A 17187-nucleotide genomic window follows, 5' to 3' on the forward strand; every position below is an offset into this window, starting at 1 on the left:
GGTGTGTTAGTGCTACCTAGTGTAAAGGTTCTGCCAATAATTCATGTGTTAAATGTTCTACCAGTTTACTAGGTTACATCTGCCACCCAGTAGTTTCCATGTTATCTAGGAGTAACTTCTAACTTGTACCAGTAGCTTGAATCCACCTAACCGACCAGTTGGGACCTGACTGATAGATAACTGTCTTCCTGTTGCTGTTGTGGGAGCTAACGGCTCACGGCTGATGTAACACACAGCCTTCACACTCTGAGATGATCTTGGTGTGACCTGTCTGATTGCTTCTGGAACATTTAATCCTGTATTCTCACCTGTCTGTGCCTGAACACACACACTTCTGTGCATGCATGTGTGTGTGTGTGTGTGTGTGTGTGTGTGTGTGTGAACATTTTCTCTGCTGTCTCTTTGCTGACCTTACCTCATCAGTCTTGATTGACTCAGCCAATCAACGGTTGCCTGAGCCACACACACACACACACACACACACACACACATAGTGAGGTGGCCACATTGATTGACCCGGTCAATAAAAACGCAATATGGAGCTCAGTGGGAATCAATCAACAACAAGGAAGCACACAGTCGGAGGTGTTTCAGCTTATCAGATACCTGTGTGTGTGTGTGTGTGTGTGTGTGTGTGTGTGTGTGTGTGTGCGTGCGTGCGTGCGTGTGTGTGTGTGTGTGTGTGTGTGTTTGTGTGCTATAGCACACTATAACTGTTGTTTTTAAGAATGGAAGAGCTAGATTAGCAGTAGCAGGTGCCCATACAGTACATCATAGAGACATGGCTGCTCTGTCTAGATTTAACAGAAATGAGGAACAAGAAGAAGAAGAAGAGTTAAAAGGTCGAACAGTCGATAGAGAGGTTTTCAAAAATAGTTCCAGCATGTAACTGCTCCTAAAATCACATACTGTGGTTTTTACATTTGTCCTTTGTGTTCAGCACACAGACATGAGACTCATACCTGATGATCTCACCCTCAGAGAGGAGGAGAGTAGGTGTGCTTTCCAAAGTGTTGAACTCTTCCTTTACGGCCACAGGAAGCTGAATTATAAAAAAACATGTTATTTAGTTCCCTTTTTAAGAGGAAAGTAACCTTTGAGACAGCAGTCTCATTCATAATCAAGAGCTTTTTCATTTGATTGCAGGTGAAAATGTGTCATTACCGCTGTGTGACGGCGTGTATGGATTAAATGTAGATTAATGCTAAATGTCTGGAAAATACTGCAGTTAAAAGGTTCCCGTCCTCAGTGACAAAACCTCTTATACACTTGCTGCATTTCTTAAATGACAGTCTGACAATGTAAACCCCAAAGACAGCGTTTTCCAGAAGCCGAAGCACTTCTCCTCCTCCGAACACCCAGAACAAAACCATTAGGAAGTTAAGTGAATCTCCACCTCTGAATGCATTTAATGCTTTTTCCCTCCGCTCCCATTATGTGCATCCGTATAATGTAGAGACCAAATGGCAGCTTTTAAACCCAAACTAAATGTCTGCCACAGGCATAGAGGGGGTCACACACACACACACACACACACACACACACACACACACACACACACAGAAATGTGTATAAAAGTTGTGTTAATGCAAACACCGCTCAAGCAGGTAGACAAGAATACAGGACTGGTGTTATTTTTTCTGCTGCAAGGAAGAGACTTGGTTTTGTGTCATTCTTTTTACCTCGTGGACTTTACATCTGCCTGTCTGTCTGTCTGTCTGTCTGTCTGTCTGTCTGTCTGTCTGTCTGTCTGTCTGTCTGCCTGTCTGTCTGCCTGTCTGTCTGTCTGTCTGTTTGTGCCCTAAAAACACAATTTTGGGGTTCAATAATTGACAAAAATGGAGGCAAGCCTTAACCCATGAGAGCCCACGGGTGTCACAGACCTTTAAAATATTGTGGAAATGTCCCTTTACAGCTTTTATCCTTGACTTTAACTCCAGAAGTCCCTCAGTGACAGATACTGAACTTCCTGCTGCAGTCATGTGACCCAGTGACCTTTTCCAAAATGGCCGTCTGTCTGATTAACACCTGAGACACAACCAGCTGATTTTAAACAGTTTTAGTTATTAAAAGGTGAGTTTCAGAATATTTAACAGCTCTAATCCTGTCCTGGATTATATGAACCTGTGCTGACCATAATTTAGGAAAAAGTTGATATGAAACAGCTTCTAAAAATAAATTTAACATTTCAGATGTTGGACAGTAGAGGTAGTATCTCTTAAATAAGTTCAGAAATGTTTCGTCTGTTTTACACCCCTATAATTTGACTTAAAGGAGAAAAGGGTTCTTATGGGTTAAACACAAACTCTTGGTTTTGTCGTGCAGAAAGTTGGGAGTGACAGCAGACACTGTGACCGAGTTGTTTCTCTGGTAGTTTGTGGGTTTTAGCTCTCAGAGTCTCTTGTGGTTTGAAGCTGTTTGGCCCCCAGAGATGGAGAAGCAGCTTCACCAGACGACTCCAAACGTCTCTGCTGCCAAATCCATGGGGCCCGGGGTGGTTCGCTGTGGAATCACACGAGAAAACACATTTACAAATATACAAACACACTGGTAACGACGGCAGGGAAACCAGCATTAAAAGGTCGAGCGAACAGTCCATTAACACCACAGAGGGAGTGTTTAGTGATGCTTCCCATCACCATTATCGTCAACATCATCATCATTATTATCGCCACATCAGGCCGCCGTCTGCAGCTTAATTGCTAACGGGAGCAGCACACCCCCTCTTCCAGTGGGAGCATTACCAGTGACGCTAACTGGGTGGAGTGGGGTTAAGTCTAACTTTCAAACAGCCTTGAATTTCCTCAAACCAACAGAAAAGTCTGGAGCGTGAAGCTGGCTGGCTGCTCCGCTCGTCCTTCAGCCAGAGGACGCTGGCTTCAGCATCTGGCTGCAGTAATTACACACCTGACCATCACCTGTAGGAGGATCTTTGTCTGGGATCAGACGTCCTTCTCAAGGTCTCCTGCCTTTCTTTCCCTCTTAATGAGGATTCTAGGGGATGTTACCTTGATCCAGTGACAGTCTACATGTAGTTAGATAATGTGAGCGTGGAGACCTGTGAGAGGAATAAAGCTGACAGTAATCTGCTCCCTCAGTTCACCCTTCAAGGCTTCACTTACTGCACAGGGCGCCTTAAAGGGATAGTTAGGATTGTTTGAAGTCCTCATCCATAGTCTGTGTATCCCCTACACTTTGGCAGCAGGGAGGGTTCCTGGCACAGACCCAAGCCTCCTAAAAACACATCTTCACTGCTTCTTCTGATGGGGAACTGAAGCTCCGCTCTCTTCAAAGCCACCAATTCCAAAAACAGTAGCTTTACTCATCAGAAAGTGCCGCCGACGCGTTAGTGCGGATCTGAACCAACCATTTAAAAGTCCGGCCCGCCCCGTTGGATTGACAGGTGAGCTGTGGAGGTGGAGGTGGAGGTGGAGGTGGAGGTGGAGGTGGAGTGCAGACACACACCTGTGAGGAGCACCTGGACACGAATAAAAGCAGAAAAGCCGACAGCGTAGCGAGGAGGAGGGGAGCCTCACCTGCTGCAGAGAAACAGCTTCATTCTTATTCAACACACACACACACACACACCTGATACATACACACACACACACACACACACACCTGATACACTGTGTGTCAGGTGTGAATTGTCTGACCTTTAAAGTGAGGGAATAGTGTGTGTTACCAGCATTTTCAGTGGTGGAGCGAAAAAGTCAAACTTGACAAGGTCTCTCCATTTTCCTCCCTTATTTTCCACACACACACACACACACACACACACACTCTCACACACACACACACACACACACACACACACATACACACACTCACACACACACACACACACACACACACACACACACACACACACACTCTCTCTCTCTCTTTCATTTTCATTTCTTCTCTCTCTCCCTTAATCCATGTCTGTCATTTCTCACTCTCTCTCTTCATCTTGCTGTCATTTCTTTACTCTCTCGCCCTCATTGCCCCCCCGGCCTCTCGCTCCCCCCCCCCCCCCACACTCTCTGTCACTGCTGTCTGCCTTCGTGTGAATACCAATGGATCTTGTGGAGAACGAGTGGGCGAGAGAGCAGTGGAGAGCGAGAGAGCGAGCATGCTAATAGGGCAGAAGTTTCTGGAGCTTGACTTGAGCGTCGGCAGCGTCTGCCTCGGCCTTAAAGCCACAGATCACCTCCAGCTGAACGGGTCGCTCGCTCGTGTGTCGGGGGTTCGATGCTGAGGGACCTTCAGTTGGGTGTTTGGATTTTACCTGCGTAGTTCAACTGAATTTCCTTTATGTTGCTGACCCTACACAGGGTGTCCTTAAAAAGATGTTAAAGGAATACATGCACAGGTATCAGTGAAGGTGTACTAGATAAATATTCTACATATTTACTTAGTGAAGTCCTCTTTGATCCTCTGTGGAGGAACTAGCAGGTTCTGTGGGGTTTCTTCCTCTGTGACTTGAACCTGTGAACCTGCTTCCACTGAATAAATAATGTGTGTAGTAGTTGTATCAGACTGACATCCAGCTGATCATCTCCAAACTAGCTGACCTCTGGAACAGAGACCTTCAGACTGTGACTGTGCTCATTAAGATCTTTATGGACAAATAGACTTTTTCACTCTGATCAATGTATTTGGACAAACGTTCCTTAGCTCGGCCGTTTATTGTCGTTTTGCCTCACTCATAATTAAACTGACAATATTAGTACACCGATAACTTTAACCTTTTTAAAACACATACACATTAAATGTTTAGATGTTTGATTAAATGGTGGCATTGAAAAGTCTTACATGTGACTTGCTGACACTCGACTGTTGAACCCCAAATGTGATCTCATTCAAAGCAGAAAAGCAGGGAAGGAAAAGTGTAATGAGCGGATTAAACTGTGTGTTTAGCTGCGTATTAATAAATGATCTTGTTGGGTTACAGCTTACAGCAGAAAAAGACCTGTGGTCGCTGGTTATGGATCAGAGTTTAGGCCACACGTTTCTTCACACACACACATATATTTACTGTGGATGTTGTCCTCTGTGGCTGCGTTACACCTAAAGGGAATGAAAAAGGCCTCATGGATGAAGAGGAGGGTCGATCCAAGCGAGACAAACCTGTTTCACTGAATATTTGGATGAGCTGAATCACTTGATCCTCATCATCAGATGATATTTCCGTTTGTTGTGCCTCAGATCAGGCTCTGATTGGCTGCCCACATCGCAGCAGGTAGCGAACGTGTCGCCGAGGCCTCTCTGCTCATTTGGCTCTGAATGTGGTCACAGCGGCTGATTTGTAGATACAGGAAGTGCTGAGTTATTGAAAAAGAAGAAAGAGGAGCGGAGGAGGGAGAAAGGAGATTAAAAGCAGAGACGGAGAGATAAAAGAGGAGAAGGAGAGACATGGCTGAGAGAGCGAGAGTTAAAGACTGACAGGAAACAGAAGACAGTGACAGAAAAGACTTCCCCCAGAAGATTTCACCCTCAATCCCAGAAACTTTTCACAATCCAGGCTGACAGCAGAGAGAGAGCGAAGCTTTTGCACAGACGGAGGACAGGAAGAAACAAAGAAAGAGGGAAAGAAACATTTCCATGTCGAGCTGTAATTAGCATAATATTTTTCCCTGTGTGTCTCCATCGTCCTATTTATAACTGTCAGAGTGAAGGACGCAGATGAAAGAGAGGAAATAACGAACATGAAATCGCCTCTGTTAAACACCAGGGTGTGTGTGTGTGTGTGTGTGTGTTAATCCTGACTGGACGTGTAATGACTGCTTGCTCTATTTCAACAGTATTTTTGCATAAAAGACAAATTTGTTCCATGGCATCTTGTATCAAAGCGAAGCCTCGGAGGCCTGGAGGCAGCGCTGGCTTTGAGTTTAGAGACAGTTGCCAGTTTGAGTCCCACGCCGGCGGGGAGCGGGGAATAAACCTCCCTGGACGGCCAGCAGAGCAGGGCATGAAATTAGCTCTTTGTTTCTTGGGGTATTTTTGGCCCTTTGATCAGGTTTTCGGGGACACGCTGCTCCTTCTGAGCAATTTAACTCATCTACCAAATAACACAAGGGCGTTAGCAGGTCCTCAAAGCCACGCTCAGCCCTGACGTACATCCTTTAGCGTCAGAAACTCAACAGCTGAACGCTGGAAAGTTTGTCTGGATTATGGATTCATGTGCAGAAGAGTCTTCACAGGGAGGAGGAGCAGCATCATCCTCTCAGACAGGAGATAGTGCAGACAAACTAGTGCAAGCAAGTTCAGCTGTGAACTTCTTCTGACCTTCAGAGGCCACTTCCTGTTCCTGTGGGTTCCTGTGGATGCTTTCATGAGCCTGAAGCTGTGCCACCATACAGACCACAGAGCAGAAATCAGGTCTCCGTGATGTTTAACAGCTCAGATTTGTGCAGGAAATGCACACTGAGCTCCTGCTGGATTTGTCCACGTGTTTGTCGTCTATAACTTTGTTCATATAAGCTACAAAGGTGTCGGAGCCAAAGGTCACATGGGACAATCATGTGATCCTAACCATGTGCCTCCCCGTCCTCACTCCGTCAGGTCGGCTCTTCTGACCAGAACCAACTTTTATGTTTTCATCGTGAAATGTTCCACCGCCGATAGAAATCGAAGCCTTTAAGTTATTAAAACTTTCTGCAGGGCCTTCAAAGTTTGGAAATCTCCTAAATTCAAATCTCTGATTAAAAAACAGGAGCCAAACTCCCTCAAAAAATTTTTTTTTTCTCCTTTTCAAAACGCAGACCCCTCTAACATCAGATGTATTGATTGTGTGTGTGTGAGGGCTGCTGGAGCTCAGCTGGTAAACACACCGCTTCATAATACAGATGTTGGCGAGCGCTTTGAATAAATAAATCATCTCTTGCTGCCTCGTCTTCAGCTGAAAACCAAACATCGTCCACGTTCTCATGTGAACTTGTGGGTCGTGTTGACATCCAGATTGATCAGGAACATTTATTCCTTCGTTAATTTTGGCATTTGAATGGCTTCAATCAGTCAGGAGGGAGAAGGTGTGTGTGTGTGGAAGTCAGGATCAGGCCTGAACGATGAATCGATGGCTGAGCCGAAGATTCGAGGGCTTGTTGACGTGTCAGAACATGTTCAGAGCGACAGAGCCAGACGTGGAGATCTGTTCTTCAGTCTGTGTTTGACCGTGGATCAGATTTATTCCTCATATGTTACCGTCACAGCTCTGCTTCGCTGCTCTTTCCCCCATTTTATTAAACATGTTTTCACTGCCCCACTGAGATCCAAGCTAAATAAAGATGTGCTCATTTCCATCAGGTCACGTAGAGCGGGCCTACAGGACGGAGCGTTTATACGTTTACATGTTTTTTTATGTCACTACAAATAGATTGAAGTGCAAATTGAAAATTGAGTGAAATGAAATGAAATACATGGTTTGTTGTGGGGGAACAACATGGGTCAAGATATGACTGTAATAATTAGTAATGAAACAGAAAAGCAATAACAAAGGATGATGTTTTCTATTAACAAGGTGCAGCCTGAGTTTCACGGTAAACAGGATTATTTGATGGGAACAAACAAATAAAGACAACAGACATCTATTTCTTGTGTACGATGAAAATACAGAAGGAACTTCTACTGAATCCCAATATTATTATAGTTTTATATGTCATCGTTCAGACCAGACTATCAGTTAGTTAGTGGAGATGAATGGCTCTGATCTTGCAGACACACCTGTGATATCAGGCTGTAAGAAACTTTGACTTGACTTGATCTTAAAACCTCCTTTTCTTTCTTTTCTCTCAATGATCCATCAGCATCCACTATGCGCAGCAACTTTCACTGTGCCTGAAGGAATAAAGTTTAAAGTGAGCCCTTATAAAATCCCTCCACATCCTCAGCTGTGAAGTGTGTGAAAGCGTCGGCAGGTAAATGGAGCCGTCGCTCTCCGGTCTGGACGGCTGCCCGGCGCCAGCGTGCGCCTCTGACTGTGAAGCAGGACGGCTGTGATGAAAAGAGCCTCTGTGGCGTTCAGTCAGACCTTTTAGGATAAAACAGAGGGTCACTCAAACAAAGCTGCCCGAAAGTCACGGCTCTCATCTGTTAAACTGGCCGATCACACGGGCCGAGTGCTGCCGGGGAAAAAACCTCAAGCAAACACCAACGACACGAATAGAACAAGAGGAGTTTCTAGGAGGAGCTCCTGAGCTCCACTCTTGCTCTCATGGGTTCAGCTGGTGTGTTTTATTGTTGGTCTCTGGTTCTTTTTGTCCACTTGTTTTTCGGCAGGTAAAACCACATGAACAACTCATTAGCAAACCGCTAATCCAGCATTTACCTTCATATCAAGTCATGTTTCTCCTCATGAGTGTCAGTCAGTATTCTATCTATTTTTAGCTCTGTGTTTGGTCTCCACCACCTCATTAATTAGACAATTCAATATTTTATAACAGGAATCAGCTGGTGATCATAAAAATGAACAATTAATCAATTAAAATTAACTTTCAACTAAGTGGATAGTGAGAAAAATATGTACTGACACATGAAAATATACATAAAAGTACATATTTATACATAATATAACAAAATATTTACACCAAATACATTAAAAACATACAAATATACACTGTTGACCATAAAGTTGGAATAATTGTTCAATACCCCCAATTTAGTTAAAGCCTGAATCCACAGTCTGCAAAGGTTCACTGTGGTTTAAGTTTCACTGTGATCTGTTTGGAAGAGTTTGATCAATAAAGTTGAGAAGATATACACTTTATTTATCAAGAATAAATCACATTGTCACAATCATTTCATGAGACAGTTTAGTCCAACTTTATGGGGAACAGTGTACATTCAATTATTTTATAACAGGAATCAGCTGGTGATCATAAAAACCTGAATTACTTTCAACTAAGAACTTTATTGTGTACGATGGGAGGTTTGTGGATATTAAAAAAAATATGTACTAACACATGAAAATATACACAAAAATACACATTTGGACATAATATAACTAAATATTTACACCAGATACATTAAAAACATAAACATAGAAATTAATTTAAAAACTAAAGTAAACACAAAACATACAAATATATATTCATGAAATAAACGTCCACAAATAAATGATAGCATACACATATAATAAGCATATATCCAAAAACAGATGAACTATCTTAATATATGAAGAAGAAGGAAATATAACAAAGTTTTTAGACCACATAAAACACTGAACATCCATCCAGCCTCCTCCTGAGAAATAAAGATGTAGATTTGGATACGAAAGTGAAACCAAACATAAGAATAAATCTCTTCATCACTGTAACAATACAGAGATATAATAACAGTAAAGTGTGTGTGTGTGTGAGTGTGTGTGTGACTCATTGTGTCTGAGAGGCTTTGATGTTGTATCTGGACCCGACGAGGTGAAAACTGCCAAACAATAAACTCTTTCTCTTTCATCTCTTCCCTCCTCCATCCCTCCATCCTTTTGTCATCCTCCCCTCTCCTCACTGTTCTCCCCCCTCACATCCAATCAGTGCCTCTCCCTCTTCCTTTCTTCTCAGATCTCACCCTCTTCACCTCCTCCGTCATCCTGTTTTCTCACCTGTGAACCACCTCTCTCTCATTAAGTCCAATCCTCGTCTCTGTCTCTCCCTTCCTTTCTTCCTCCCCCTTCTGTTTTCCTCCTCCTCCTCTCATCGTCATCTTTTTTCCTCCACTTACTTTAAGCAACTCTTCTGCCCCAGATTCCTCCTCCCCACTCCAGTATTTTCAAACCGGGCCCTATTTATACACATCCTGGTGTGTGAGTGACTGGTAGGTAGTAAAAGTGTTGGAACTGGTCCAGTAGATCACCTCAGCCAGCAGCCACCAAACGGGCTGCAATGGCTGCAATGTGATCCTTTGGGACAACTGCACCTGATCACAGTAGGTCCACTAAAAGAGCTTGTTTGATCCACTGACAGGCTCAGAGTGTTATTCTAAGTGTGTGACAGCATCATGGAAAGGATCCCTACAGAGAGAGACCTGGAAGATCCTTTTGGTTTAACCACAAACAGCACACACACCAGACTACATTCACTAAAACAGGGATTTTAGAGAACAGGAGCTGCTGGTGTAGTTAGCTTGGATCCAACAGTATTTCTGCAGTATCACTGATCATTTTTTTTTGATCAAAAGGTGTAATAGTCCTTTTTTTCCTCCCGTGTCTTCCAGGTGTTCGCCGTCTTCCTGAGATGGACCAGCGTGCCGGTGCCAACGTCCACTACACGCTGCTGATCGCCTGCGTGCTGGTGGCTTTCTTCCTGGGTGCCATCCTGTCGGGGTTCCTGGTGTCGTGCTACTGCAGCCGCAGTGCCGCCCAGCGGGCGAGGAGGCTGGGGAAGGACCCCGAGGCGTCGCTGCCGCACGCCCTCTCACTGCGGTCCCTCGCCAAGCTCAACGGCCTGTTAGACGGACAGCCGAAGGTGGGTGCTGTATATAACCCCAACTGTGACGGAGCGTGTTCAGGACTTTGTTGGTCTAAAAAAAAAAAGAGGAATTACCGAACTGGGATGTAATATTCTAAGAAAAACTCTGAGATTAAAGTCGTAAATTTACATGAAAAAAGACTAAATATTCTCTGAGGTTATTAAGACATAAATTTGCAAGAAAAAACTCAGATATTCTTTGATATTTAAGTCATAAATTTATGAGAAAAAACTGGGAAGGAACCACATGGTGAAATATTAATTCTATAATTCTATTTACACAACGAGCAGAAACAGAGCTCATAATGAATGAGTTCATTTGTAATGCAAAGTATGGAAGTTTATTTTTTACTTTCACTGTATTGGCCACAGAGAGGATCCGTACATGGAGGTGTGGTCACAGACACAAAGACCAGTGACCTTTTATGGATCGGTGCTGCGTGCTTCAGGAATGCACAGTATTGTTTTCTCTTAATATATTTTAATATATTAGTAGTTGCTGAAAAGCAAGAAACCAACGTGTAGGAGAGATCTGTCTGCCGAGTTGCGTTGCCGTGGTAACGCAGGTGAAAGCAGAGATTAATTTGCACAGAAGTTCAACAATAAGAAAATAAGCATTTCACAGACATTAGCGGCAGACCAGACCAGACCAGACCAGACCAGACCGGGCCGGGCCGGGCCGAGGAGCACCGACACAATCTGCTGAATTTTGAGCAGCGGCGTTAATATTCATCTTCTCTCTGGGGGACACGATGAGTTAATAGCTTCACTTCACTCTTTTATTCAGTCATTACAATCGACTGTTTCATTATGAACTCCATCCTTTTTCAAAGTGTCCTTGAACAAGAAACTGAGTGTGTGAGCTTCACGCTGACCTCTGACCTCTGGTGAAATGTATGTGAGCTCCTCATTATACTGCGGTTAATATGATAATTGAAACCCAGGGAAGACGTTCATTGTGCTTTTTAAAGAAGAAAAACTACCAATCTTTGCTCTCTATCAACACATTTTTTCATTTCTCAGCGTCGGACCAAGAGAAACTATCAGCACTCTAAGTCCTCTTCTTCTTCTCTGTTTCCTCTTCCTGCAGGAGGACAAGCTGGACGTGTCCACCCCCAAAATGTACAGCTCCTTTATCCCCAACGGCCGGGCGGAGCCTCACCTCCACACCCCCGGGCACCAGGGCCTGCCGCTGGGAGACCCCGACCTCAGCCTCTCCCAGGTAGGACAGCTCAGCGTCTGGTTCATGGTAAACTCCTGCTGTGACACACTAAAGAGGCTGAAACCACCAGAGTCCGACTTACATCTATGAAAGGTTTATGAAAGCAGCAGCAATAAATATTCTGTATAAATCCAAATCGGCTTGTGAGACTAAATCTGATAAAAGGACTAATCTGTCAGATTTAGTCTGTAAACTTTGGTTTGTGTCTGAAACCGACATGAAAAACACGACTCTCAAATTTTTATGCACAAAACATTTATTTTCCCCTTATTCTGAAAAAGTGTGTGTGTGCATGGCTAATGAAAATGAATATTTTACTAATATTCCTATTATTTAGAATGTAAAATCCCCCCCGTCGTACCGACAATACCATTTTTCTGGGCAGCTTTTTTCCCGCAGCCCTGCAGACTGTTGGCTGGTTGGTTTGTTTCCAACACACAGAGCTGACGGTAAATTGTGTGGCAATCTGCAGTAAAAAGCCAGTGAGAGACGCTGTGGACGGGTCCTGAGAGAGCTCCTCAAACCTGAATAATATCAGCACATCCCACATTGTCTTAATCAGAAAACACTGCGTTCAGAAACAGGCCTTATTCAGAACATCCACACAGGATGTGCCCTTTACATCAAATTCACAGTATTGTCGTGTTGGAAAAGAGTGAGTGTGCATGTTAACGTGGTCACAGAGTCATTTGTAAGAACAGCTGAAACGTCAGGCCGACCTGCTGCAGTTCTTTTTACTCCGACTGTTTGGAGCAGAGAGCCGAACACTTGGGAAAGAGGCCTGCGGGTCGTTGGCCGGCTGTCAGATGGTCGGATGTGATTGGCTAATTAAAAAGCAACACGCTGCACCTTTTTCGAGGCTTCACCAGCAAAGTCGGTACCAAAGGAATTTGAGGTCTGGCAGTGAAAGTAAATGACTTCACGTTTCTGTTCTGTTAAGTGCTGAAGAGATTAGTGCACCGATCGACTGACAGAGAATGTTAAACTAAAATAAGTCACTGTAATAATCCTCAGACATGTCGGGCATCAGGCTTTCACCGTTTATGAACCAACTGACTGATGAATTTGTCACGTTGTCCCCTATAATTAGGAGGTTTGATGACAGAGAGGAATCATAAAGCTCAGAGGTTATTGTGGTTATTGTTAACGGTGTAAAAACATGGTCTTGACTCTAACCTCTGTTCAGTCTCTGTCTCAGGCTGATGGAGAGCTGTCCGGCCTGCCCACGCCCGACTCCACCCCGGAGCTTCCCATCAAGAACATGAAGGCCCTGCGGCATCATCGCTACGAGAAGAACCAGAACTGCAACAACGCCAAGGACAACCCCCAGTCTGGGCCCAGCTGCTCTGGGTCCAGTCTGGGCTTCATGGCCGTGGTCGGGAACTCTTTGACCCAGCAGGTGTTTCCCTTCTCTCACCACCACAGCAACAGTTTCAGTAACGGGGTGGCTCATGGAGCGGGAGCTTCGTCCACGTCTCTGCACCTGCCTGAGGAGAGGAAGGTCTCTAATGATGAGCGTACAGCAGCAGCAGCAGGAGGAGGAGGAGGAGGAGGAGGAGGCGGGGGGGTAGTCCCCCACCACCACCACTCCCAGCAGTCCCTCCCCCAGACGGTGGTGGACGTGTCGGCGCTGGACGAGCTGCTCAAACACATCCATGAGGTCAGCGCGTCGGGCACCGGAGGCATCAAGGTGCTCACCTCCACCTCCTCCTCCTCCCTGTTCCCCGGGCCCTCTGCCCCCTCCTCTGCAGGGAATCATCACAGTCAGCATCATCAGCATCATCACCACCACAGCCAGACCCGCACCCACCAGTACAACCACAGCCATCACCATAGTAACCACCACAACAATAACAGCAGCGGCGGCGGGCACCATCACCAGCAGCAGATCCCCGAGACGGAGTCGGCTTCGTATTACAGCACCTCCACACTGCCGAGGGACGGCCTCCCCAAACGCCTGGACGCACCCACCCAAAACTCCACCTCGTCCTCCGCCACCTCCTCTTCTTCCTCCTCCTCGTCCTCCAACAACCCCACCTCCTCCACCTCTATCCCTTCATCCTCCTCCTCCTCCTCCTCCACTCCGCTCCAGCAGCAGGTGATCCCAGAGAGGCCTGGAGGAAGCAGCGTCTCAGTGACTCGCCACCACTCCCAGCGCCACTCCCTCATTAAGATGGGGAGCGGGGGCGGCGCCGTGCCGCGCCACCACAGCTTCAACCAACGGGGGGCGCACCACGCACACTTTCTAGCCAGGATGAACACCAACAGCAGCAGCAACGGCCCCCCGAGCGCGAGCGGGGGAGCTAACGTGGACACCAACGGCGAGAGCCAGCAGCCGTCGATCGCCAGCGCCTGCCTGACGCGGCAGCACAGTTACAGCGAAGGGCCACATGCGCAGCGGGCGGCGATCGTCCGGAGAACGGCGTCGCTCAAACCCCAAGTCCCGCCAAAGCCGCTGTTCCTCCCAAACACAGCTACGTCACCGGTAGCAGAGGCAGGAAAATACAACTACTGAGACTGGAGGAGGACGTGGCGCCATCCCAACATGGCCGCTACCGTCCCCGCCACTCTGAAATGTCTGCAGGGCTGGTGAGAGACGACTAAATGAGAGCATTGATGGGACAGAAAGGCACAAAAGAGTCCTCGAAGCTTTTCGTCCCCATCACTTCTCATTACGAGCCTTCAGTTGTGGTTATTTTCCTGCTGCTCAGAGGACGCCGCCCGCCGCCTCTTTGTGTCATGACCACTGCATTGTAGCTGCGTCGCTCACAGAGCAGAGCCCTGAAAAGAGCCACTCAGACAGACACTCCGAGTATCAACGGACAAACAAGATGTCTGACTCATACCTCCGGGCCGGCTGGATCGCTCGTGGCGACTTTCCCCTCACGACAGACTGCGGATGAAAAACGGCTCAGACGAGTCTGAGAAACATTCCACAAGCAGGACGCAAGACGTTAATGATTCAACAGGAGTCCCCGAGGCTCCACGTGGCCTGAAAAATTCTTGATTAATGCAGTTTTCTTATGAGCGCTTTGATCTAATGTCCTCGGTTGTTGCACCTTGGCGCCGGGCCCAGATTTCACTTGCAAGGACTCAGAAAAGCAGGGAATCGGACTGCTGGAGATCTGACTTGAGCTGGATGTGGGACCACTGGGAGAGTCGGGCGTCTCTCCAGGACTTTGAGTCAAATGATGGCAGGAATCACGTAAAAATAATATGAGTGAAAAAAGCCCAGAGGGTAATCCCTGTCCTCTGGAATCTGTTCGTCCTTCTGAATCTGGCCCCGAAAATTTGAATAGACGAGAGGGTTCACTCTCCTTTTCTGCAAAATAAAAAAAAAAACTGAAAGAAAGAACTACAGTGAGGTTTTAGTCATCGTTCAGGAGATGGAGATTTCTGTACACGAACACTTCAGCAACACTTTGGGGACAGAAGAGGAGGAGAGACAGTTAAGCTTCACGAGCTGAGGTGTGAAATCCACAGAGATCCAGATGAGAGCAGCCCCCCCCCCCCGACAGTTCACACAAACCAGATGAATGTTCTTTTTATACCATATTGGTATCAGAAAAACAAACGGCAGAGCATGGGCTATGTTTTGGATGGAGGATCTCTGAGAAATGATTCCCTCGTGCACTCAGTAGACTGAATCCTCCTTCAGTTCAGTCAGTTGTATGTTCAAATTGCTTAATTGATTCTCTTGAATTAATAATTGCCCTCAAATGATTTAATTTCCGCCTGCTCCGCTCTCTTCTGTCTTTATCTGTGAAGGGTTTGATGAGTTCTTATCTGCAGGATCTCTTAAATGTGTCTAAAGATCAGACTGAAATACCTCCAGCGTGTTAATGAAGACATCTGAGGGCTCTGCTCCTTGTTCCTCATCACCTGCTGAGTCTGAGGGTTTGACACAGTTCGGCCGGTTTCTTAACGTTTCACCCAAACTACAAAGTGAAGACGTTCATTTCTCTTGTACTGTTCATCAACTACACTTTTATATAGTGCTCCCACACACGTCAGAGAGAAAAGACAAACCAAGCAATAAACATGGAAGTTACCAGAAGAGCAGGACGAAGAGTCTTCAGCCAGATCAGCACATGTCCAGGCTCCGTGTTTAACCAGGTTACACATCAGTTCAAAGACCTTCTGACGACAGAGATCCACGCTGCCAGTTTGACCTTAGACAGTAGTGCTGGCTCTACTGGGGGCGTGTGGGGGCCGCTGCTGCACCGCTGCACATACTCTGGGTCTCATTTGTTTGGGTTTTATACATCTGAGTCTGAGATTCAGTGGAGGTCAATAGTTTGTGTGTTTGTGACCAATGATTTCCTGAACGGTTGGTCTCTGAATCAGAGTTGGGTCTGAGCTGCTCTTTATGGAACCAGTCCTGAGATAACACTGGTGTGAACTGGCGCTCTATAAATAAAGATTGATGGACTGTTTAATAAAAGGTCATCAGCTCCTGAGGACTGTTACTATTCTGGGACGAAAGCCTGCAGACAGATAAAACCCAAACAGTGTGTGGCTCCGTACCACAGCGGGAGAGGAGGAGCACGTCGGGCTAATTCCTCTAACATCGGCCGGCTGTGAGGGGGACCTGCTGGGTCCTGTTTCACTCTTACCTCTCAGTGTTCGTCTGCGCTCAAACAACCTTTCTGGGGCCATTTCTTCTGTCTGGGCACTCGGCCTGAAACCGGCAAAGACAGAGGTCAGAGGTTAACCGTCAGCAGACATGCTGCCAGCCACAGCAATAAGGGTTTACAGCAGGACGAGGTAGCTGTAAATAAAACCATGAGCTGCGTGGAAGTGAAGTTCTGACTCGCTGTCCTCTCTAATCTCTAATCTAATCTGAACACAACCGCTCCGCATGTTTCAGCTCCAATCCACTGATTGAGTAACAAGTTATTCAGAAGATCCCCCCGTTATATATCATAGTAATAAGAACAAACATGTGTTCACTCACATGTGAAGTGAAAAGTCTAAAGGCTCCTGAATCAGATCGCTGCAGAAAAGCTTTGACTTCAGGAGATAAATCGACGGAGATTTGATTTGCTAACGTTTCTTTCATTAAAACTTGTTTATCAGCTCTTGGTGCTCCTGACCGTCAGGAACCCTGAGCCATTCAATAAATGTCACACACCGTCTCAGCTAAGCTAAGTCCTGTTCACTGGAGGCAAACTAATCGATCTAAAACCGGAGCGCTGCAGTAAAATTAATCACATACTTTGATTTGATGAAAAACTCACCGTCCACTTTGTCTCCAGAGCTTTTGACTTCATCTCTCGGTCTTCCTTCTGTTGGCCGATCGTAATCCCCGTCTCTCCCATCTCCATCTGCTGGGGAAGACCATGAGAGGTGGTTAAAAGCCCTCAAAGGTGGACCTTGAGTTGAGGCTGAGCTCTGACAGCGAGGAGCTGAAACATCTCAGTTCAGGTTTCAGAACGTGGAACCAACAAACAGCAACTTTGTTCTGTGAGTTTTGAAGCGTCTGTTTGGATCCCAGCTGCTGCTGAACCAGATAAACAGTTT

The 17187-nt window shown here is 46.0% G+C and overlaps 1 protein-coding gene across 1 annotated transcript in view; it reads left to right on the forward strand.

The window, feature by feature from the left end:
* LOC139215746 (semaphorin-6D-like) overlaps positions 1-14179 on the forward strand; it is a 58146-nt gene extending 43967 nt beyond the window's left edge. The window contains exons 18-20 of the mRNA XM_070846789.1: positions 10189-10439; positions 11533-11664; positions 12851-14179. Of these exons, the coding sequence (XP_070702890.1) occupies positions 10189-10439; positions 11533-11664; positions 12851-14179 (1712 nt within the window). The remainder of the gene's footprint in view (positions 1-10188; positions 10440-11532; positions 11665-12850) is intronic.
* Positions 14180-17187: the final 3008 nt, after the last annotated feature.

This window comes from Pempheris klunzingeri, chromosome 16 (assembly GCF_042242105.1).
Source record: "Pempheris klunzingeri isolate RE-2024b chromosome 16, fPemKlu1.hap1, whole genome shotgun sequence".
NCBI lineage: Eukaryota > Metazoa > Chordata > Actinopteri > Acropomatiformes > Pempheridae > Pempheris > Pempheris klunzingeri.